The sequence below is a fragment of the Ranitomeya imitator genome, chromosome 1 (genome assembly GCF_032444005.1).
Source record: "Ranitomeya imitator isolate aRanImi1 chromosome 1, aRanImi1.pri, whole genome shotgun sequence".
Taxonomy (NCBI): domain Eukaryota; kingdom Metazoa; phylum Chordata; class Amphibia; order Anura; family Dendrobatidae; genus Ranitomeya; species Ranitomeya imitator.
In genome coordinates, this window is record NC_091282.1 from 881,706,369 (window position 1) to 881,732,127 (window position 25,759).

General features: G+C 45.1%; 1 protein-coding gene across 4 annotated transcripts in view; it reads left to right on the forward strand.

The window, feature by feature from the left end:
- CENPC (centromere protein C) overlaps nt 1-25,759 on the forward strand; it is a 365,318-nt gene that overhangs the window by 148,901 nt on the left and 190,658 nt on the right. For all 4 annotated transcript variants that reach the window (XM_069743120.1, XM_069743122.1, XM_069743124.1 and 1 more), the window contains one exon: nt 14,946-15,073. In XM_069743120.1, the coding sequence (XP_069599221.1) occupies nt 14,946-15,073 (128 nt within the window). The remainder of the gene's footprint in view (nt 1-14,945; nt 15,074-25,759) is intronic.

Consider the following 25,759-nt stretch of genomic DNA (forward strand, 5'->3'; position numbering starts at 1 on the left):
GGAATTGTGTCGGATCACATGGATGGGATAGTACGTTCGATTGTAGAAAGGGGATAAGATCTCTGCACAGGTGTACAATGGAACTTGGATCCGGACTCATTGCTAGCCACCATAGAGCTCTCCAGCACTTTTTTGTTTCCATCCATTTCTGTGTGCTTCTTGAAGTATATTTGGGGTCACTGTCCTGCTATAAGACCCATGACCTAGGATGCAATCTTAGTTTTCTGACACTGTGCACTATATTTCCACCCAAAATCCTTTGGTAATCTTCAGATTTCATAAGGCGTTGCACACAGGCAAGGCTCCCTGTGCCAGAGGCAGTAAAACAATCCCAAAACATCTTTGAACTTCCGCAATATTTGACTGTAGGTACTGTGTTCTTTTCTTTGTAGGCCTCATTCCATTTTCGGTAATCAGTAGAATGATGTGCTTTACTAGCTAAAAAGCTCTATCTTGGTCTCATCTGTCCACAAGACACTTTAACAGAAGAACTTTGGCTTGCTCACGTACAATTTGGCAAACTGTACTTTTTTTTTTTTGTCTGACAGTAAGAGAAACCCAAAATGCCAGATCTGCCATTTTCCCCTTCCAACACCCCCTCCCAAAAAAAGTGATCAATGTCGGAAGTGCCTCCTAAAAATTGTCAATGAAAATTGTTTGCCATGAAAAAAAACAGACAAGCCTTCATAACAGCTCCATCAACGTGTGTGTGTGTATGATATAGATATATATATATATATATATATATATATATATACATACACATACTGTGTGTATGTATGTTTGTGTATGTATATATATATATATATATATATATATATATATATATATATATATATATATATAAAAATATATAAATTTGTTACTCAAAAAAAGAATGTTCTAATTCTCCCATTCAGTACGATGCCAAGTACCTGTATATTGTTTAACCCTTTTAGCTGAACGATGCTTTGGACATTATGCACCTCCAGATGGCAGTACAATTGTACAGATTTTGACATCTACAAATAACACCACTTGCAAAACAAAACAAAAAATGACACCATAATACCATATATATTTTTTGAAAGTAGACACTTGGCACCTTGACAGCATGCCACTCGGGCTTTATGCACACAGCAAATTCATGCAATTTTGCATCAAGTGTAATTGTTCGTAAGTCCATTTCTTGGAGAATCTGACAGCTTAGTTTTTCAAAGGCTCTGATTAATCCTGCCTGGTAAGATGTCTGTCAGCTCCCAACCCCACAGAAGCTCTTGTAAAAGGGCCAGGATTATCTGCTATATACACCCCTCCAGAATATTTGGACCCATTAACAGTGTAGAGCTCTAATAGTACATAGTACATAGTTAGTAAGGCCGAAAAAAGACATTTGTCCATCCAGTTCAGCCTATATTCCATCATAATAAATCCCCAGATCTACGTCCTTCTACAGAACCTAATAATTGTATGATACAATATTGTTCTGCTCCAAGAAGACATCCAGGCCTCTCTTGAACCCCTCGACTGAGTTCGCCATCACCACCTCCTCAGGCAAGCAATTCCAGATTCTCACTGCCCTAACAGTAAAGAATCCTCTTCTATGTTGGTGGAAAAACCTTCTCTCCTCCAGACGCAAAGAATGCCCCCTTGTGCCCGTCACCTTCCTTGATATAAACAGATCCTCAGCGAGATATTTGTATTGTCCCCTTATATACTTATACATGGTTATTAGATCGCCCCTCAGTCGTCTTTTTTCTAGACTAAATAATCCTAATTTCGCTAATCTATCTGGGTATTGTAGTTCTCCCATCCCCTTTATTAATTTTGTTGCCCTCCTTTGTACTCTCTCTAGTTCCATTATATCCTTCCTGAGCACCGGTGCCCAAAACTGGACACAGTACTCCATGTGCGGTCTAACTAGGGATTTGTACAGAGGCAGTATAATGCTCTCATCATGTGTATCCAGACCTCTTTTAATGCACCCCATGATCCTGTTTGCCTTGGCAGCTGCTGCCTGGCACTGGCTGCTCCAGGTACGTTTATCATTAACTAGGATCCCCAAGTCCTTCTCCCTGTCAGATTTACCCAGTGCTTTCCCGTTCAGTGTGTAATGGTGATATTGATTCCTTCTTCCCATGTGTATAACCTTACATTTATCATTGTTAAACCTCATCTGCCACCTTTCAGCCCAAGTTTCCAACTTATCCAGATCCATCTGTAGCAGAATACTATCTTCTCTTGTATTAACTGCTTTACATAGTTTTGTATCATCTGCAAATATCGATATTTTACTGTGTAAACCCTCTACCAGATCATTAATGAATATGTTGAATAGAACAGGTCCCAATACCGACCCCTGCGGTACCCCACTGGTCACAGCGACCCAGTTAGAGACTATACTATTTATAACCACCCTCTGCTTTCTATCACTAAGCCAGTTACTAACCCATTTACACACATTTTCCCCCAGACCAAGCATTCTCATTTTGTGTACCAACCTCTTGTGCGGCACGGTATCAATAATGGAGGAATTTCTCCTACGCCTCATTGGGGGACACAGGACCATGGGTGTTATGCTGCTGCCACTAGGAGGACACTAAGTAAACACAGAAAGAATAGCTCTTCCCCTGCAGTATACACCCTCCTGCTGGCTCTCAGTGAACCAGTTCTTGCTTAGTGTCTGTAGGAGGCACCGTTTTTATTTTAGCTTTTTACTTTTTATTCTATTTTTCTTTAACGGAGCGAATGGGGGCGACGGATCCTTTCTAGGTTCCGATCTCCCCCGAACCATCAACAGTCAAGTACGTGGAGCGTCCCTCCCGTATCCTTTCCTGCAACGTTGGATGCCAACCCTGAGCTCACCTTACGGGCGACTGTTCCTTCGCGTTCCGATCTCCCCCCTCCATAGCAGGCGACCACATGGAGTAGCCCTCCATCTACCTCGCAAGGTGCATAGCCGGACATGATATATATGGCATCCGTGCAGCCCCCCTCTGCATCACCACTGATATAGCGAATGACGCATGGCGGCAGAAGCTTTTCAGCCCCTCCCTGACTATGGTGACGGTGGATTGAGCACCGGCCCACCGCATCTACCGTGAGTACTCTGCGGGGGCTGAGGCGCTGGGGGGTCCTGGTCCCCGGGGTATGGGACGTCCGCACCTTAAGCCTTTGTCTGTGGGTGGTCCGTAGTGCTGCAACCCCACGAAGGAGTGCAGCTAATGTTGGCGCCAATAGCGGTCGCAGGCTGCTGCAGGCCGCAACCGCAGAGAAGTAAAAAAAAAAAAAAAAAAAAATTCCCTCAATACAGGCCGGAGTTTTGACCACGCACACCAGCAGTTAGCCGCGCACACTTTTCCTGGCGCTTCTCGTTCCCTGTGATGAGCTCCCACTTCCTGGTCTCGGATTCCATCTTTGGACACACACAGCCCTGATGCTGCAGCACTGCTCCAGCATTTCCTATCACAGCCCTCAGGAATAGCGTTTTTTTCTCTGCCTACACTGCGGACATGCCCTGGGGACTCTAGACACAGGACCTGGGTAAGCTCCAGAAGCATAGCTTAACCCTTCCCCTGCTACTAATCGCTTTCCTCCAGGCTTTACTATGTCTCAACCAAAGCCTCACAAAAAGTCTGGGATAACCCACTGTATTTTTCGCTGCATGTACCTCTTGTAAGGTATCATTACCCCGGGGTCACAATACTGCATTATGTACAGCTTGTGAACCAGTGACTGCTCAGGAACCACCTGTTGCTGATACTGAACCCAGTGAGCCTAGTCCCCCTGAGTGGGCTACCTCCCTTTCCCGGTCTATGGCATCCCTGGCAAAAGCGTTAGACTCGTTCCGAGACCCTTCCTCTAACCAGGGCACTAATACGGACGACGCTTCTGATGGTCGGAACCCTTCGTACTCCAGGGGTTGTACCTTGCCAAGGAGTTCTCACTCTTCCAGGAAAATTACTCGTGCCATATCCCCAGACCATCACTAGGATTCGGGTTCTGAGAGCTCCATTTCTCGCTCTCCTTCCATTGGGGCTAGTAGAGAACCTGTTTCAGAGGACGATTCTGACACGTCCCTAGATCAGGAATATCATCACGATCAGGAGACTCGACTCTCTAATTGAGTCAGTGAATAAGGCTTTGAGACTTGAGGAGGAACCTTCATCTAAAACGGATCATGCCGTGTCCTTTAAGAGGACCAAACGAGCTCACAGAGTGTTCGCCACTCATCCCGAGTTTAAGCAAATTGTTGAATCTCACAGGATCCGTCCAGATAAACAATTCACAGGGCAGAAGCCCATGGAGTCCAAATATCCCTTTGCGCAGGATTTAAGAAAAGTGTTCTGTCTTCCTCCACGTAGGATGCTGTGTGGATTCCAACATACGGCTAAACCTTCATCCACATCCCAGTAAACAGACTGTGTTGATGCTTAAGTCTTATTTATTAGGGTGATGATAACCAAAACTATAACGTTGAACAACAATGGTGGACAGTATTCATAGTAGATGATCGAATAGTGAATGATGTTGATGTACAAAGAGGATGTTCAGTGAATAATCATAGTGGATGACTGATCATAGTGGATGACTGGTGAAAAACTGTAAAGAATAACAGCATATCAGTATATGCACATACAGGGTGCAATCACATAAATAACTGGGACATTACAGCAGAAATTATACACAGTGCTTTACACAGTAATTCTGCAGCACTGCCCTATTCTATACAAAGATGCATCTATCTAAATGCAGAGTACACATTAACCTAACTGCAAGCTGCAAAGCACAATCTGCCTAACTATATTTGACTATAGGAGCTGCATAAGGCTTAAATACTAACACAAACATAAGATGCATTAAACCTTTATAAACGTACCGAGATCCGTTAGGACAGGGGTAAGAAAGTAAGCGAGACAGGAACACGTGTGCCTATCTTCAGACCAGAGGAAAATGGCTACTGAAGCTTGTCTTCCACAAAAAGAATGAGGGCGGAACTTACCCAGAAGACATTGCTGTTCTGAGTGAAAGGTTGGTAAACAACATGAAAAGTAGGCAACTGATGACCTCCAGTGGCCACAACTTGAATAACATGATAATTAACTTTCTGCACATTAAGATGGGCAGAACAAAAAGATTGGTCACAATCTCCCCCAGTAGATCCTCCGGTATCGCGCCTGGTTACGAAATCTGTTTTATCCTCCTCGGAGGGCGCCTCTATTAAAAATCCAACCGATAGTCAGATTGACGATATGGTGGGTTCAGCTTTTGAAGCCTCAGCGGCCGCACTCTTTCCATCTTTTGCCGCTACGTGGGTGGCTTAGGCTATGACCCACTGGGCTAAGGTCTTGTCTTCAGCAGTACTGGATACCAATCTTCCCCCCCGGGATAGCAGACCTCGCTACTCAGATAGCCAGAGCTGGAGATTTTGTAGTGACCGCGCCCCTGGATGCCGCTGACTGCGCTTCTCAAGCAGCAGCCAATGCCATCACCATCCGGAGGTCTTATGGCTCAGGGACTGGCGTGCGGATTCTACTTCTAAAAAGTCGTTGACTTCTCTCCCATATCAGAGCTGTCGCCTTTTTGGCAAAAAACCTCGACCAGTTAATTTCTGACGCCACTGGAGGGAAGAGTAAATTTCTTCCTCAACAGAGACCCTCTCGGCCCTTTCGGAACCCGCAACCACGGGCTCTGTCCCGATTTTTTTTTTTTTTTCTCCCCGTTACAACTCAAACTGGTCCTCTACTTCCACATCTCCCGGTTCCGGCCGGGCACAACATGGAGACAGAGGTTTACAGACCTCTTTTAAGCCTTCCCCTTCATGGAGAGGCAGGCCAAGACAGCCGGGATCCAGAGGAGCTAGAACGGGCAGACCTTCCACACAATGACTCGCTGCAGTACCTGGGGGACACCCTCAAAGTAGGCGGCTGCAAGCTTTCCTTCAGTGCCGCGTGGCTCTCGGTCGTTCGCGACGAGTGGGTCCGCGGTCTAGTGTCCTCCGGATACAAGATAGATCTCTTATCTCGTCCTCCAAACCGTTTTTTTCCTGTCTTCTCCTCCCAGGGCAAAAGCATCAGAGTTCTTCAAAGCTATAAGCTCTCTGAGAAAAGACGGAGTTATTGTTCCGGTCCCTCAAAAAGAAAGGTTTCAAGGATTTTATTCAAACCTCTTCATTGTTCCAAAGGACGGTACACTACGGCCCATACTGGAACAAAAACTGCTGAACAAATTCGTCGGGGTGCAACGGTTCCGGATGGAATAGCTTCGTTCTGTCATCGCCTCCATGGAAAAAAGGTGAGTTCCTGGCGTCTATAGACATCCAGGACGCATACCTCCACATTCCTATTTTACTTTCTCACCAAAGGTTTCTTCGCTTCTCAGTTCAGGACGATCACTTCCAATTCGTTGCTCTGCCCTTCGGCCTCGCCACCGCACCCATGGTATTCACCAAGGTCATGGCGGCTGCCGTGGCCATACTCCACACCCGAGGTGTGGTGGCGCTTCCGTACTTAGACGATATCCTCATCAAAGGCCCCTCTTTCCGCTCCTGCAAGGAGGCTGTGAACATCACAATGGATTCTCTTTCTCGCCTGGGTTGGAAGATAAACTTCAAAAAATCTTCCCCAGTACCGGCTCAGCGAATTTCCTTTCTAGGAATGATACTCGACTCGTCCCGGGGGTTGGTTGTTCTTCCCCCAGAAGAGATCTCCGTCTTACAGCGAGAAGCTCAGAGACTCTCTCAGCCTCGCTCTTACTCTCTGTTCTTCAGTTTGAGAGTCCTCGGCAGGATGGTAGCAGCTATGGAGGCGGTTCCATTTGCTCAACTACACCTCCATCACCTACAGCATGCCCTCCTGGCTTTTTGGGACAGGAACCCGTTCTCCCTAGACCATCGGTTCTTCCTTCCCCAGCGAGTCAGACAGTCTCTCAGATGGTAGACATTGAAATCCTCCCTGAATCAAGGGAAGTCTTTTTTTTCTTCCACTACACTGGCTGGTTGTGACGACAGACGCCAGTCTTGTAGGCCGGGGAGCGGTGCTTCTTCATCACACTGCTCAGGGCCACTGGTCCCCCCTGGAATCACGCCTTCCAATCAACATCCTGGAAATCCGGGTGATCAGGCTGGCACTTCTCCAGTTCCATCCCTTCCTAGCAGGTCGCCCAATCAGGATTCAGTCCGACAATGCCACTGCAGTGGCATACATCAACCGCCAAGGAGGAACCCACAGCAGGACGGCCATGACAGAGGTAGGCCACATTCTCTGATGGGCCGAGGAAAACCGTTCAATGATCTCTGTGGTTCACATCCCGGGAGTGGACAATTGGGAGGCAGACTTCCCCAGTTGGCAATGCCTCGACTCCAGGGAGTGGTCTCTCCATCCAGAGATCTTCCACCAGATCTGCTGTCACTGGGGAACCCCGGATGTGGATCTGATGGCCTCACGGCTGAACTCCAAGGTTCCCAACTTCATGGCTCGGTCCCACGATTCAGCAGCCATCGGGGCAGACGCTCTTGTACTCCCGTGGCATCATTTTCGGCTTCCGTACATATTTTCCCCGCTTCCTCTCCTGCCGAGAGTCATCAAGAAAATCAGCGGAGCGGGTACCGGTAATCCTGATTGCGCCAGATTGGCCGCGCCGGGCGTGCTACGAGGAACTAGTTCAGCTAGTTGCTGACGTTCCCTGGAGATTACCGATTCGCGCAGATCTGCTATCTCAAGGCCCTTTTTACGACCAGAACTCGGAGGCCCTGTGTTTGACGGCATGGCCGTTGAGTCCTGGGTCCTAACCCAGGCAGGTTTCTCTCCAAAAGTCATAGCTACCATGATCAGCGCTAGAAAGCCTACGTCTATGCGTATCTATCATCGCACTTGGAAGACTTTCTTTTCTTGGTGTAGCGACCGAGGACGTTCTCCTCTACATTTTTCCATCCTTCCATTCTCGAGTTCTTACAAACGGGTTTGGATTTGGGTCTCGCCCTTGGTTCTCTCAAGGGGCAGATCTCAGCCCTGTCTGTTCTCTTCCAACGCAGGATTGCCAACAGATTACAGGTCAAGACCTTTATTCAGGGAGTCTCCCATCGGGTGCCGTTGGAACCATGGGATCTTAATCTGGTCCTCGGAGTTTTGCAACAGGCTCCTTTCGAACCTCTACAGGAGGTTTCCCTGTCTCTTCTTTCATGAAAAGTGGCCTTTTCTGGTTGCGGTCACCTCTATTAGACGAATCTTCGAGCTGGCGGCTCTGTCCTCTAAAGTTCCGTTCCTGAATTTTCATCAGGATAAGGTGGTTTTGAGGACATCCCCCTCTTTTCTACCGAAAGTTGTATCCTCTTTTCATCTCAATGAGGAGATAGTCTTACCGTCACTCTGTCCGGCACCAGTCCATCGCATCGAGAAGGCCCTTCACACACTGGATTTAGTGAGAGCTCTTAGGAGATATATCTCGCGGACAGCGTCTTTCCGCAGGTCAGATGCCCTATTCGTGCTCCCAGAAGGACCGAGTAAAGGGTTTCCCGCTTCCAAGGCGACAATAGCCAAATGGATTCATTCGGCTATTCAAGAGTCCTACCGAGTCAGAGGTCTTCCTGTCCCAGCAGGGATTAAGGCTCACTCCACTCGGTCAGTGGGTGCGTCTTGGGCCATCCGGCACCAAGCTTCGGCAGCACAAGTTTGTAAGGCTGTGACTTGGTCCAGCCTACATACCTTTACAAAACATTAACATATTCACTCTCAGGCCTCGGCAGATGCGACCGTCGGCAGACGAATTTTGCAGGTGGCTGTGCCGCATCTGTAACTTGTGCTACAAGCAGCAATTGCAGTTAATTGTTTCCCACCCAGTGACTGCTTTAGGACGTCCCATGGTCCTGTGTCCCCCAATGAAGCGAAGGAGGAAAGGAGTTTTTTGTGTACTCACCGTAAAATCCTTTTCTCCGAGCCAATCATTGGGGGACACAGCATCTACCCTGTTAGCCTATTGCCTTTGTTTTGTTTTTTTTAGTTATCTTGGTTTTGGCATAATTCATCATTGTTAAATATTAAGCTCCTACTGCTTTGTTACTGAACTGGTTCACCGAGAGCCAGCAGGAGGGTGTATACTGCAGGGGAGGAGCTATTTTTTCTGTATTACTTGGTGTCCTAGTGGCAGCAGCATAACACTCATGGTCCTGTGTCCCCCAATGATTGGCTCGGAGAAAAGGATTTTACGGTGAGTACACAAAAATCTCATTTTCCTGTCATATACAAGCCCCCAGTGTCACCCGATGTGGTCCCTTAAAAAAAAAAAAAAAAAAAAAAAAGTTTTGTACATTTTGTTGGAAAAATGAGAATTCAATGGTCAACTTTTAACCCTCATAACTTCCTTGCAAAAAAGAATTGTTTCAAAAATTGTGCTGATGTAAATTAAACATGTTGGAAATGTTATTTCTTAACTATTTTTTGTGACCTAATGCTCTGATTTAGGTGCATAAAAATTAAGTTTGAAATTTGTGAAATTTTCAAAATTGTTGCCAAATGTACTTTTTTTCCCCCACAAAGAAACTAAAGAAATTTTACCACGATCATAAAGTACAATGTCACGAAAAAACACTCTCCAAATCAGTGGGATCCGTTGAAGTGTTCCAGAGTTATGAGTTCTAACCACTTAGGGTATGTGCACATGTATTCTGGTCCTCTGCAGATTTCTCCGCGGAGGATTTGATAAATCCGCAGGGCAAAAACACTGTGTTTATCCTGCGGATTTATAGCGGATTTACCGCAGTTTTTGTGCGGATCCCACTGCAGTTATACACCTGCGGTTTTCTATTATGGAGCAGGTGTAAAACCGCTGCGGATTCCGCACAAAGAATTGACATGCTGCGGAATGTAAACCGCTGTGCTTCCGTGCGTTTTTTTCCGCGCATGGGCACAGCGATTTCGATTTCCCATAGGTTTACATTGTACTGTAAACTCATGGGAAACTGCTGCGGATCCGCAGCAAAATCCGCAACGTGTGCACATAGCCTTAGGGTAGGTGCACAAGGTCAGTAAACGCTGCAGGTTGGACTTGTGCTGCGTTCAAAGCGCTGCCGATTCCTGAATGTGTGCACGTACCCTCAAAGTGACAGTGTTCAGATTTCAAAACTAAGGCCTGGTCATTTACCTACAAAGTGGCTTGGTCCTCAAGGGGTTAATGGTGTTGCAGCCCCTGTGGCCTTTCAGAAAAGGTGTGTGTATATACTGACAGACCATGTCACACTTAGGAAGTCCACCTGTGTGGAATCTTTCATTCAGCATGTGACTTATGAAGGTAATTGCGCTAGAATTGTTTTAGGAGCTTCTTAGCAATAGGGGTGAATACGAGTGACGAGCAAATATACTCGTTGCTCGGGATTTCCTCAGCACGCTCGGGTGTCCTCCAAGTATTTGTTAGTGTTCAGAGATTAACCCCTTCATGACCCAGCCTATTTTGACCTTAATGACCTGGCCGGTTTTTGCAATTCTGACCAGTGTCCCTTTATGAGGTAATAACTCAGGAAAGCTTCAACGGATCCTAGCGGTTCTGAGATTGTTTTTTGTGACGTATTGGGCTTCATGTTAGTGGTAAATTTAGGTCAATAAATTCTGCGTTTATTTATGATAAAAACGGAAATTTGGCGAAAATTTTGAAAATTTCGCAATTTTCACATTTTGAATTTTTATTCTGTTAAACCAGAGAGTTATGTGACACAAAATAGTTAATAAATAACATTTCCCACACGTCTACTTTGCATCAGCACAATTTTGGAAACAATTTTTTTTTTTTTGCTATGAAGTTATAAGGGTTAAAATTTGACCAGCGATTTCTCATTTTTACAACGAAATTTACAAAACCATTTTTTCTAGGGACCACCTCACATTTGACGTCAGTTTAAGGGGTCTATATGGCTGAAAATGCCCAAAAGTGACACCATTCTAAAAACTGCACCCCTCAAGGTGCACAAAACCACATTCAAGAAGTTTATTAACCCTTCAGGTGCTTCACAGCAGCAGAAGCAACATGGAAGGAAAAAAATGAACATTTAACTTTTTAGTCACAAAAATGATCTTTTAGCAACAATTTTTTTATTTTCCCAATGGTAAAAGGAGAAACTGAACCACAAGTTGTTGTCCAATTTGTCCTGAGTACGCTGATCCCTCATATGTGGGGGTAAACCACTGTTTGGGCGCACGGCAGGGCTTGGAAGGGAAGGAGCGCCACTTGACTTTTTGAATGAAAAATTGTCTCCACTCTTTAGCGGACACCATGTCACGTTTGGAGAGCCCCCGTGTGCCTAAACATTGGAGCTCCCCCACAAGTGACCCCATTTTGGAAACTAGACCCCCCATGGAACTTATCTAGATGCATATTGAGCACTTTAAACCCCCAAGTGCTTCACAGAAGTTTATAACGCAAAGCCATGAAAAAAAAAAAAAATTATTTTCTCAAATGTTTTTTTAGCCCGCAATTTTTTATTTTCCCAAGGGTAACAGGAGAAATTTGACCCCAATATTTGTTGTCCAGTTTCTCCTGAGTACGGTGATACCCCATATGTGGGGGTAAACTACTGTTTGGGCACATGCCGGGGCTCGGAAGTGAAGTAGTGACGTTTTGAAATGCAGACTTTGATGGAATGCTCTGCGGGCGTCACATTGCGTTTGCAGAGACCCTGATGTGGCTAAACAGTAGAAACCCCCCCCACAAGTGACCCAATTTTGGAAACTAGACCCCGAATGGAACTTATCTAGATATATGGTGAGCACTTTGAACCCCCAAGTGCTTCACAGAAGTTTACAACGCAGAGCCGTGAAAATAAAAAATCATTTTTCTTTCCTCAAAAATGTTTTAGCAAGCAATTTTTTATTTTCACAAGGATAACAGGAGAAATTGGACCCCAGTAATTGTTGTGTAGTTTGTCCTCAGTATGCTGGTACCCCATATGTGGGGGTAAACCACTGTTTTGGCACATGTTGGGGCTCGGAAGTGAGGGAGCACCATTTGACTTTTTGAATACAAGATTGGCTGGAATCAATGGTGGCGCCATGTTGCGTTTGGAGACCCCTGATGTGCCTAAACAGTGGAAACCCCTCAATTCTACCTCCAACACTAACCCCAACACACCCCTAACCCTAATCCCAACTGTAGCGATAACACTAATCACAACCCTAACCCCAACACACCCCTAACCACAACCCTAACCCCAACACACCCCTAACCACAACCCTAACCCCAACACACCCCTAACCACAACCCTAATTCCAACCCAACCCTAGCCCTAAGGCTATGTGCCCACGTTGCGGATTCGTGTGAGATTTTTCAGCACCATTTTTGAAAAATCCGCGGGTAAAAGGCACTGCGGATTTCATCTGCGGATTCCTATTGAGGAACAGGTGTAAAACGCTGCGGAATCCGCACAAAGAATTGACATGCTGTGGAAAATACAACGCAGCGTTTCCGCGCGGTATTTTCCACACCATGGGCACAGCGGATTTGGTTTTCCATAGGTTTACATGGTACTCTAAACCTGATGGAACACTGCTGCGAATCTGCAGCGGCCAATCCGCTGCGGATCCGCAGCCAAATCCGCACCGTGTGCACATAGCCTAATTCTAAAGGTATGTGCACGGGGGAAAAGGGGGGGGGTGGATTGGAGCACGGGTGGGGGGAGGGCTGTGTATAGGAGTGCAGGGGAGTGGGATTGGAGCACGGGGGGTGCGGACAAGAGCACGGGGGAGCGGACAGAAAGACGGAGGGGTGCGGAGCAGTGTACAGGACTGATCAGAGGACTGGGGGGGGTGGGGCGCAGACCAGTGTTTCCAGCCATGGCCGATGATATTGCAGCATCGGCCATGGCTGGATCGTAATATTTCACCAGTTTTAATAGGTGAAATATTACAAATCGCTCTGATTGGCAGTTTCACTTTCAACAGCCGAACAGAGCGATCGTAGCCTCGGGGGGGCGGGGGGGGTTTGGGTGAGGCCACCCCCCCTGGGCTGTACTACCACTCCCCCTTTCCCTTCAGATCGGGTGAAATTGGAGTTAACCCTTTCACGCGATCTGCAGGGACGCGATCATTCTGTGACACAGCATGTGCGTCACAGGTCGGATTGGCACCGACTTTCATGACGCATACGCTGTGTCACAGGTCGGAAAGGGGTTAAGTTTTCTTCATGGCAGCCAAATGATTTACAGCTATTAGACAGCTTGATAACATGTAAGAATTCCCTAGCAACCAGGCAACCCCCACATGTACTCAGCCTGGCTAGTAGCTGTAAATCATTCAGCTGAGGTCGATGAAAATTTAATCTCCGAGCACTTACAAATACAAATACTCGGAGGTCACCCGAGCGTGCTCCGGATATCCTGAGCAACGAGTATACTCGCTCATCACTAGTGAACACATATGCAAATACCAGTTTTTACTTTTTTGATCCCATAAATTTAATTTAGGTCTATAATTTTCTTAACTTTACTAACCTAGACTATTCAGTGCTGATGAATGACAAAATGTAACAAAATGGATAAAAAGCCAAGGGGAGTGGTTATTTTAGCAAGCTACTGTACCTTGCTTATTGCAGTAACCGAAGCCTCTTGGAGTGCTATCTATTTCAGTATGATTACATTTTTTTTGTTGGTTTTTTGTTTTTTTAAATTTGGCTGCAATAGCAAAGTAAAACAAAACAAAACTTTCCATTGCCATATTTTGAGCTATAATTTTGCCATATTTTGAGAGCTATAAATTGGCTACATTTGTGCCGACAGTGTCATGTGGGGGATATATTTTTTGCAGGACAAATTTACTTATTTATTGGTACTATTTTCGGGCATGTAACGTTTTTGATGACTTTCTATGCCAATTTTTTTGTTTCTTTTTTTGGGAGGCTATATGAACAAAAACCAGTAATTCAGGTTGTATATAGTTTTTGTTTTTCATGTGTGTGTTTATTTTTTTTTTTTTTTATAGAATATAGACTTGTTTATGTGATGCTGCCTTCTGAGAGCTGTAACTTTATTTTTCCACTGATAGAGCTCTATGGTGGATTTTTTATGCAGTTCAAGATGGCCTCCTCCGCCATACAGTTTTTATTACTATTCAAATTTTTTTTTTTTTTTTTTTCAAGTTTTATTCCACTTTTTGTTTGGCGGTATCATGAAGCATTTTTTTTTTATATTCAGTGTTCACTGAAGGGGTTAACTAGTGTTTCAGTTTTATAGATCTTGTTATCCTGGATGCAGTGATGCCAAATGTGTCCCTTTTTTTACTTAACGATGTATTGATTTTTTTATAATTTTTTCTGTGAATTTGGTTTTGATTTTTTTCCCTTATATTTATTTTGTGCCTCTGGGACTTTAGCCTTTTGTTACTCTGATCGTTGCTATAATGCATTGCAATGCACATGTACTGCAATGCATTATACCTGTGAGTGTTAAACTGGCAAAACTCCTTTTAGACCATGCTCCTGGCATGGTCTAACAGGCCACTGTAGCTGGCAGACCCGGAAATCGTCATTTGAACTCCGGTTAGTATGAGATCCTCCTGCGATTGCCTCACTGGGGTGGAAGAAGGAGTCCCCTTCCTCTGCCAGTCTTCTAAATGCTGTGATAGCCGAAGATCAACTATCATGAAGCCGAGGTTCTGGCGGCGATTGTTCGGGCACAGCCTTTTTGCCCACATGATCATCATGATAGAACTGTACGTCATTTTGTGGGAACCCCTACCCGATCAACACATACTGTTATATCATGCAGGAAGTAAAGGACATCAAAATGTTGTGTAAAAATGGCTCAAACTCCATGATTTACTCATAATAGAAATGTCCAACTTTTATTAAGAAAAGGGTGAAAAATGATGAATCTGGACTACGTGTTTATATGACGTAAGCGCAGTAGTTGAAAAAAAATGAGTACTTCACAAATATATGTGCTTTTATGCAGATTTTTTTTTAATTGTACAATTCTTTCTCAAACACAGACCCAAAGCTACATTTGTGACGGGGCAAGAAAGGGGCTCGAGATTGAGTGGCTGGTTTTCTCCTTTTAAAAAGACAACTGTTTTGTCATCTTCTACACCTGTACAAGCTAAACGGACTCCAACTCCAAGTAAGACAAATAGCAGCACTACTATGGATATAAGGGTTTTTCAAACTTTTAACATAAAAAGTAAAGGGTCAGATGGTTATAAAATGATTTTTTTTTTATACCTTTTTTCATTTTTTTAAACTAAAGATTAGGGATGAGCGAATACACTCGTTACTCGAGATTTCTCTTGCATGCTCGGGCATCCACGTTGATTTTTTTTAAATCATCGTAGATTGTTTTTCTTGCCGCAGCTGAATGATTTACATCTGTTAGGCAGCATAAGTACATGTGGGGGTTGCCTGGTTGCTAGGGAATCCCCACATGTAATCAAGCTGGCTAACAGATGTAAATCATTCGGCTGCGGCAAGAAAAACTAAATCTCCGAGCACTGAAAAATACTCTGAGGACACCCGAACGTGCTCGAGAAATCTCGCGTAACGAGTACACTCGCTCATCACTACTAAAGATCTTTTATTTTATTAAAGCGGAATACTCTTAGGCTCCATTCCCAAGATGACTGGTATGATTCTGATGTTGCTGATTTTCTCCAGCTTTTCTGCACCTATTGTGCTGGTAGTTGCTTTTTTTTTTTTTTTTTTTGTTAGTGCTGTTTTTTTTTTTTTTACTTAAGTTTTTATCGTGCGTTTTGATGTTTTGGTTTGTTGTGTTGTAAACTAAACTGCTTTGTTTTTGATCCTTCCAGGTGTTTGTATTAGGCAAACTTTATTGATTTAGTAATGTGTGGATTACATGTGTTTTTGATACATTTCCGTAGCGAAAGCTCATTAAAAAAAATCATAAAAATCATGTTCATTTCTTACTTGTGGATTTTCTGCATCTAGTGCAAGTGTATGGGAAGAATCTGCACATAAAACTCTTCAGACCCGCAAGAGAAATTGACATGAGACAGTGGGCATGACATTTCTATACATCCCATCTGCTTTAATGAAACTGTAAACATTTGTGTATTTTTGTGAAAAAAAAAAAAAAATGTCAAAAACTCACTAAAAGCCAATTATTGGCACACAGCCTTAGGGTATATGCACACATTGCAGATTTTGATGCGTTTCCGCAGCATTTTTTGATACGCGGAATTGCCTCATCCGAAGTGTTTTGTGCACACAATGTTAATTAATGGGACATGCTAAAACGCTGTGCACATGGTGCGGAAAAAAAAATGTGTGGAATAGCAGCGTTTTATTTTCCTCTGCATGTCAATTCTTTTGCAGCGTTTCTGCACCCATTGACTTCCATTGAGTCAGTCAAATCCGCAGCAAAACTGCAGATGTAAAAAAGATCTGCAGTTTTGCTGCGAATGAATCGCTGATCGGGAGGAGGGAGTGTGTGGGTGGAGTGTGGGCGGTGTGTGTTGGCCGATGTCTGTGAATCTGTGTTCTGGTCTGTGTGTGCAGGTCTGTGTAAGCAGCCATTGTCTGATGGGATTACTGCTCCCATCTGGCAACGAATGCTCAGTGACAGCATTTCCGATGATTGGAAAGTAGTCCCATCAGACAATGGCTGTGTTCTGTTTTTTGTGTGTTTTTTTTTGAATTACTGAACATACAACATACAGGACATTCACATAACATACAACATATAACCGAGTACATACTTACCAAACACCTAGTCCCCGAAGCCCTCGATTCTCCTGTAATAAAAATAACATAAAAACCAACCTATACTTACCGTATGTACTCGAGTATAAGCAGAGAATTTCAGCCCATTTTTTTAGGCTGAAATTGCCCCTCTCGGCTTATACTCGAGTCATTCCCAGGGGTCATCAGGGGAGGGGGAGCGGGGGCTGTCTAATCATACTCACCTGCTCCTGGCGCGGTCCCTGCATGTCCCTGGTTCTCCGGGCGCTGACAGCTTCTTCCTGTAGTGAGCAGTCACATGGTACCACTCATTACAGTAATGAATATGGACCTGACTCCACTCCCATAGGGGTGGAGCCGCATATTCATTACTATAATGAGCGGTACCATGTGACCGCTCCATACAGGAAGAAGCTGTCAGCGCCTGGAGAACCAGGGACCTGCAGGGACCGCGCCAGAAGCAGGTGAGTATAACGGGGGCATATTCACCTGTCCCACGTTCCACCGCTGGGCTCAGTCTTCCGCGTCCTTTGCAGTGGCGCTCAGGTCAGAGGACGCGATTAGTGTACGCGCCGCCTTCTGCCTGAACAGTCAGTGCAGAGGACGCAGAAGACACAGCGGTGCCGACGGTGGAACCGGAAATGTGAGTATAGCAAGTGCCAGGGGCCTAAGTGACGAGAGGGGAGTATGTGATTTTTTTTTTTTTTTATCGCAGCAACAGCATATGGGGCAAATATCTCTATGGAGCATATTATGGGGGCCATGTGCAGCATTATACACTGCATGCAGAATTATTAAGCAAGTTGTATTTTAGAGGATTATTTTTATTATTGATCAACAACTATGTTCTCAATCAACCCAAAAGACTCATAAATATAAAAGCTTAATATTTTTGGAAGTTGGAGTGTTTTTTTTTTTTTTTTTTTAGGATTTGGCTATCTTAGGAGGATATCTGTTTGTGCAGGTACTGTAACTATTAGTGTGCAGAATTATTAGGCAACTTAATAAAAAAACAAATATATTCCCATCTCACTTGTTTATTTTCACCAGGTAAACCAATATAACTGCACAAAATTTAGAAATAATCATTTCTGACATGCAAAAACAAAACCCCAAAAAATTAGTGACCAATATAGCCACCTTTCTTTATGATGACACTCAACAGCCTTCCATCCATAGATTTTGTCAGTTGCTTGATCTGTTTACAATCAACATTGCCTGCAGCAGCCACCACAGCCTCCCAGACACTGTTTTCTCTTCCTGTAGATCTCACATTTTATGAGGGACCACAGGTTCTCTATTGGGTTCAGATCAGGTGAACAAGGGGGTCATGTCATTATTTTTTCATCTTTGAGACCTATACTGGCCAGCCATGCTGTGGAGTAGTTGGAGGCAGCTGATGGAGCATTGTTCTGCATGAAAATCATGTTTTTCTTGAATGATACCGACTTCTTCCTGTACCACTGCTTGAAGAAGTTGTTTTCTGAGTCGGAGTGGAGCTCTCTGCCCTTTACTGATCCAGCCTCTGGCCCATCCATCTGACCCATCAAAAGTCACTCTCATTTCATCAGTCCATAAAACCTTTGAAAAGTCAGTCTTAAGATATTTCTTGGCCCAGTCTTGATGTTTTTATCTTATGTTTCTGGTTCAAAGGTGGTCGTTTTTCAGCCTTCCTTACCTTGGCCATGTCCCTGAGTATTGCACACCTTGTGCTTTTTGTTACTCCAGTAAGGTTTCAGCCCTGAAATATGGCAAAACTGATGGTAAATGGCATTTTGGCAGCTTCACGCTTGATTTTCCTCAATTCATGGGCAGTTATTTGGCGCCTTTTTTGCACAACACGCTTCTTGCGACCCTGTTGGCTATTTGCCATGAATCGCTTGATTGTTCGGTGATCACGCTTCAAAAGTTTGGCAATTTCAACACTGCTGTATCCCTCTGCAAGACATCTCACAATTTTGGACTTTTCAGAGCCCGTCAAATCTCTCTTCTGACCCATTTTGCCAAAGGAAAGGAAGTTGCCTAATAATTAAGCACACCTTATATAGGGGTTTGATGTCATTAGACAACACCCCTCCTCATTACAGAGATGCACATCACCTGATTTACTTAATTGGTAGTTGGCTCTCAATCCTGAACAGCTTGGAGTAGGACAACATGTATAAAAAGTATCATGTGATCAAAATACAACTTGCCTAATAATTCTGCACACAGTGTATGGGGGCAAATATCTCTATGGAGCTTCTTATGGGGCCATAATCTGCATTTGTGCAGCATTATATGGGGCAAATGTGTCTATGGAGCATCTTATGGGGCCATTATTAACCTTTATGCAGCATTTATATGGGACATATTTTAATATGGAGCATCTTATGGGGTCCATCATGAACTGTATGGAGCATTATATGGGGCTCTTGATTCAATATGAATATTCAAAAACACTTAACCTACTGATGTCTCAATTAATTTTGCTTTTATTGGTACCTATGTTTGTTTTTGACATTTACCGGTAGCTGCTGCATTTTCCACCCTAGGCTTATACTCGAGTCATTACGTTTTCCCAGTTTTTTGTGAAAAAATTAGGGGGGTCGGCTTATACTCGAGTATATATGGTACCTTTCTGCCCTAGTCCAGTTAATAACGAGTGTCCTACGACTATCTCCCCTGTAGAACAGGGACATCGGGCGATGTCAGCGCTCTACAGGGGCCCGCGATGAACTGACAGCGGAGGTAATCCTCCGCGATGTATATCCCTCCACCGCTGCTGGGAGAGAGGTCACTTAGGCTGCTTTCACACATCAGGTTTTTCGCCGGATGGCGGTTCCGGTGTCGCGCTGCATCACTGGATCCGGGTTTTTTTTTTTTAAGAAACCGGATGGCAACCGGATGAGACGGATCCGTTTTTCAGCCGGATCCGGTGTCCGGGTCCGGCGAAAAACGGATCCGTCTCATCCGGTTGCCATCTGTTTAGTCCGTTTTTTTTCCCTGTTTTTTTTACGGATCCGGCCATTAAAAACGCCCCCTGAAAGGCTAAAGGTGATTCGTCGGCGGAAAACTATATATACAGTGTTCTTAACATCTGTGACGTGTTGGAGAGGAGCAAGATACAGAGCAAGATGGACGGCATTATTGCAAAGATTCTGCAGAACAACGTGGATTTCATCACAGAGGCGAATCGATTGAAAGCAATTGTTATTGAGAAAGAGGAAGAGAGACAGCGTGTCATGCGTCTGCGACTATGCCGTTTGTGGATCCACCCCATCACGGCACAGAGAATGACCCGGGGAGTCTTTTCAACTTTATACATGGAGCTACGGGGAGACCCTGAGAAGTTTCACAGCTATGTGCGGATGAAAGCGGAGAACTTTGATATATTGGTGGAGCGGGTTGAACATCTGATAAGGAGTGATACCTATTGCCGATTCTCCATTACCCCGGCTGAGCATCTGATGGTCACTCTTCGGTAAGCATTCTTCTTGAATCAACTCTTGTAGGGCACTTTCTTTGATATTTTGAATTTACAGTAATTTCAGCCTTGCTTTTGTTCACCGAATCCTAGCAACTGGTGAATCCCTGTCTTCACTACATTTTCAATTCAGATTGGGCATTTCAACCATATCAGGAATAGTGAGGCACACTTGCCGTGCACTGTGGGACTCTCTGCATGAAGAATACATTCCACATCCCACAATGCAGTCATGGTTGGAAGTAGCTGACAGATTCCTGGAAGTGTGCCAGTTTCCCAATTGCTTGGGTGCGGTGGACGGGAAACACATCCGTATCGTGAAACCGGCTGGTTCTGGATCTCAGTATTTCAACTACAAGAAGTACTTTTCCATCGTGCTGATGGCCATCGCCGATGCGGATTCCAAATTTGTAGCGGTGGACATTGGGGCGTATGGCCGTTCTAATGATTCGCAAGTTTTCAAACTGTCTTCTATGGGGCGGCATTTATATGGACAAACCTTTCAATTCCCCCCCCCCTTCCCCCCAAGACCACTGCCTCAAACCTCTGAGCCACCAATGCCATTTGTATGTGTTGGGGATGAAGCTTTTCAGCTTTCAGAGCATCTTTTGAAACCCTACTCCAGCCATGGTTTAACCAATACTAAAAGAATTTTCAACTACAGACTCACACGTGCCCAGAGAATGGTGGAGTGTGCATTTGGGATCTTAACCGCCAAATGGAGAGTTCTCCTGACATCCATTAACTTGAAGACACACACTGTGGATGAGGTCGTGAAAGCGTGTGTTGTCCTACACAATTATGTTATATCCAAGGAACAGCTTTCCATTGAGGACCACTCTGCCGAAACCACCGTGACAGATTATAGCAACCAGACATACAGAAGTTCTGCAACAGTTTCCAGAATACGGGATCACAGAATATTTTATTTCACCCCAAGGAAGAATACACTGGCAGGATGAGAGGGTTTAAACACTTTGTATGTACCTAGTAATAACTGTAACCTTTACCCATGTTGTGTACCTGTTGTTTTTACCTTTTACACATGTGTACCAGTTTGTTTTTTACCTTTTACCCATGTTGTGTACCTGTTTGGTTTTTACCTTTTACCCATGTTGCGTACCTGTTTGGGTTTACCTTTTAGCAATGTTGGGTACCTGTATGATTTTATTTTTGAACCAAGATGTGCATCTGTTTGGGTTGTACCCAAAGTACTGCTGTTACCAATAAACCTTGTTTAACAAAAGTGTATTTATTTATTAGAGACAAATAACAAGAGAGTTTTCAACCAAAAAGTTTTATTAAAATAATTAAACAACAAAAACACATACAAGTAACTAAAGGTTTTCATACGTCGGGGTGGAGATACTGTCGGAGGGACTGTCGGATAGGGACACTTCGACAGTGTGAGTGTGGAGAGAGGAATGTGTTGGTGGTGGAGATTGTTCTATGGTTAGGGGTGAAGGAGTGGAGAAGGCTATTGAGCGGGTGGACAAGAAAGTGGGATTGGGGTTAGGAATTTGGTAGGATGGAGGGGTGTAGGTAATGTTTTGTGAGGATTTGGGAGGCAGAAGGAGTGATGTGTGTAGAAGATGTTTGGGAAGAGGGTGATAGAGGCTGTTGGAAGTGGGCAGGGAGAGGAGGCGAGGATGAAGTATATGGGAAGTTGTATGGGTCGGGATCATATGGGTGGGAAGGGGCATGGGCGAGAGGCTGGTAGTGTGGCTGGTGGGAAGGGTCATGTGCGGGAGGCTGGTAGTGTGGCTGGTGGGAAGGGGCACGGGGCTGGTAGTGTGGCTGGTGGGAAGGGGCACGGAAACGCTGAAAGTGTTGTGGCTGTTGGGACGTGGCACGATGTGGATGATGGTGAGGTGGGTGGGATGGGGCACTGTCAGTTTGGCGGTATGGGTCAGGAGGATGGTACTGGCTGTAGTGATGGACAGTGGAGGAAGGTGGCAGTTGGAGGATGGTTGGAAAGACTATCTGCTCTAGAAGCAATGAGCGCTAGAGTAGACTGGCAGGATTCCATTACTTGCATCTGCTGAGAAGTAGATAGCTTCTCCATTAGCTCAAGCACCGACTGCAAAAAAAGTGTTGTTTGGTGACTGTTTTGCCTCAGAACGCATCGTTACCAGAAGTGTATGCATCTCGAGCATATTTTTATTTATGAAATTGAATCCTGCAGCCATTTGCTCGGACAAAACTTTCAGACAGTTCTGGAACGATGCGTTCAGGTGCAAGAACTCGGGAGCATAACTATGTACCTGACCACTCTGGCGAAACCGCCCCGATGCTACAGGTGTACTAGAGGTGGCTGCAGCAGAGGGGTGGGGTACAGGAAACGCTATGTTCTCACCAGCAGCTACATGCAATGGAACCGGCCAGGATGCTCCAGCGCTCGTGGATGGGAAAGAGGGATCAGTAGAGTGGGAAGGTGCCAAGTGGGAAGGTGCAGAGGGTGCCTCACTGTCAAAGTGTCCCTCGGTGGCGGCTTCCTGAGGGATCGCCCCAGAAGGGTTCAACTGTGCTGCAGGCTCCCGACGGTACTGTTGAAAAAGAGAAAAACAAACAATTAATATACTGTCATTGCATGGCCCTGGCTGAAAGAGCAAAAGTGGTTAGACATGTAAAACATTAGTGCACGTGGTGGGTAATATTTACCTTCGGGTGACCATCGTTGACCTGAGGAACGACAGGGCCCTTGCGTATTTGTATGTGCTCCTGCGTCCTCCAGATCCACTCAGGGCCCGCATCTCTTTGTTGAACTCCTTCTTAAAGCGATCCCGGATTGACCGCCACCTTTTCACAATCCGCTCACCTGTTAAAAAAAGGAGAAAGACAACTTGGTTAGAAACAGCATTTTAGAATGCATTACCAAAACTAAACTGAGGATACTTACGTTCTTGAATCTGGGCCTGAACATCAAGGTTCTCCCACCTCGGTATCAGTTCACAGCAGATTAGCTCCCAGAGTCGACGGGTCACTGAGAGATCAGCACACACACACACACACACACACACACACACACACACACACACACACACACTCACACTCACACTCACACTCACACTCACACATACTCACTCACTCACACACACTCACACATACTCACTCACACACACACACACTCACACACTCACACACACACTCACACTCACACACACACACACTCACACACACACTTGACAACGATGGAGCAAGAGAACTTAGGTTCATATTTACCTCTGTGCGTTGACGACGAGAAGGAGGAGGGCTCCCCGAAGATATGGCTGCAGGCTCTCGGCTCTGTGGCTGGCTCTCGGCTCTGTGGCAGGCTCTTGGCTCTCTGGCTCCTTCCGTCTTGGCAGGGTGTTGGCTCTTCTGCTTTTGGGCTGGAAATGGATGAAGGCCTCATGGCCCTGCTTTATATATTGTCCAGGGGGCTGACCATAGTTTTTAAGCATGCTCAGTGTAAAAAGCCGGATCCTAGCCGCCGGATCCGATTTTTTTTTTTTTCCCCAGATCCGGCGCTTTCCGGCATCCATAGACATGCATTGGTGCAAAAAGCCGGAAAGGCCGGATCTGGCCTTTCCGGCTTTTTCGCCGGAGACCAAAAACGTTACAGTAGATGTTTTTTCCAGACGCCAGAATCGACTCGATGCCGGATCCGGCATCAGACCGGAAGGAACGCTGGGCCATCTGGCGCCAATAATATTCAACGGGGGAAATGCCGTATCCGGTTTTCAATTCCGTTTTTTTGTCGGAAGAGCCGGAATTCGCCTGAAACAAAAAACCTGATGTGTGAAAGCAGCCTTACGTTCATTTTCTCGCCGGCAACGCTGTGTGAGAAAATTCCCATGCAGCATTGCCATAAAGCGACAGAATGAACTAAGGTAACCTCTTCAGTGATGCACTGCAGGAGCCATTGTCTCCTGTCAGTGTGTTACTGAAAGCCCTATAGAGCGGTGACCTCACCTGATGTCTCTGTTCTATAGGGGATGTCGTCGTGGGACACTCATTATTAATTGGACTGCATCGGACCAGGGAGTATATGGTTGGTTTATTATTTTTTGCAGATGATCGATGGTGGTTGTAAGTATGGTGAAATTAAGAATATTAAAATACTTTTTTCTGGCTGTGTATTTTTTAACCATTTCACTACTATAAGATTAGTAATGGATAGGTGTCTTATTGACGCCTCTCCACTACTAACCAGGCTTAATGTCGCCTTACAATACAAAGGTGACATTAATTCCTTAATACCCCATATGCCACCGCTACAGGGGAGTGGCAAGAGAGGCCAAGTGCTGCCATTTCTGTGGCTGCTGGGTGGTGTTTGTAGCCGGAGGGGGGGTGGGGGGTGGCGCAATGTCCACGGCCCCTCTCTAGGCTATGAGTATCAGCCTGCTGCTGTCTGCATAGCCTTTCTGGCTATTAATTATAGGGGGACCCCACGTCATTTTTTCGGGGTTCCCCTATTTTAATAGCCAGTAAAGTTAACGCAGACAACTGCGGGCTGATATTCATAGCCTCGGAGGATCCATGGGTATTACCCCCTTTCCAGGCTATAAACCTCGGCCCCTAGTCGCTGGCTTTCCCACTCTGGACTTGAAAATTGCGCGGGAGCCCACAGAATTTTTAAAAAAAAAATTAATTAAACAGGTATTGCATTTACGGTAAGTCCGGGGTCTCACTTACGAGAAACTCGCACGAGTCTTGCACCTCAATACCTGGCACTGCCTTCGACACTCGGGACTGGAGTGTGTGGCTGCTTGTATTTCTATGCATCTGTCCGAGTGCCGGTGGCAGTGTCTGGTATTGAGGTGTGAGTTTCTTGTAAAGTGTGATCCTGGCTTAACAGATTTTTTTCTATCTAATTATCTATCTATAGATAGATATGGGATGGATGGATAGAAGGAATGAGATAGATAGATAAATAGAGATAGTTCTATAGATCTGTCTCTGCCATATCTATGTGTGTAATGGAGTGTGGGTTGGACAAATGTTAGAAGAGGTTGGACCAGAAATGACATCACAATTCTTTTTTTTTTTTTTGGTTAAAGAATAGATCTTTATTTAGCTTTCAAAAATGCATACAAATCTGCATAAAAAACTCATCAAATCCGCACCTGATTTTTCTGCCAAGAGATACAAATTCTGTGCAGAAAATTCCGCAGGCCAATCCACAACGTGTGCACATACCTTTAGGGTATGTGCACACGATGCAGATTTAGTGCAGAAAAATCTGCTGCAGTTCTGCACTAAATCTGCATCTCCTGGCAGAATCTGCAAGTGCGGTTTTTATGCGTTTTTTCAGTGCAGATTTGAAGTGCGTTTTTTGTGCGTTTTTGTGCGTTTTTGTGCGTTTTTTGTGCGTTTTTTGTGCGTTTTTTGTGCGCGTTTTTTGTGCGTTTTTTGTGCGTTTTTTCATGCAGTTTTGTAAGCGTTTTTTAAAGCTAAAAGCCTAGCCTAGCCATAACCCTAGCCCTAACCCTAGCCCTAACCCTAGCCATAACCCTAACCCTACCCCTAACCCTAGCCATAACCCTAGCCCTAACCCTAGCCATAACCCTAACCCTAGCCCTAACCCTAGCCCTAGCCCTAGCCCTAACCCTAGCCCTAGCCTTAACCCTAGCCCTAGCCATAACCCTAGCCCTAACCCTAACC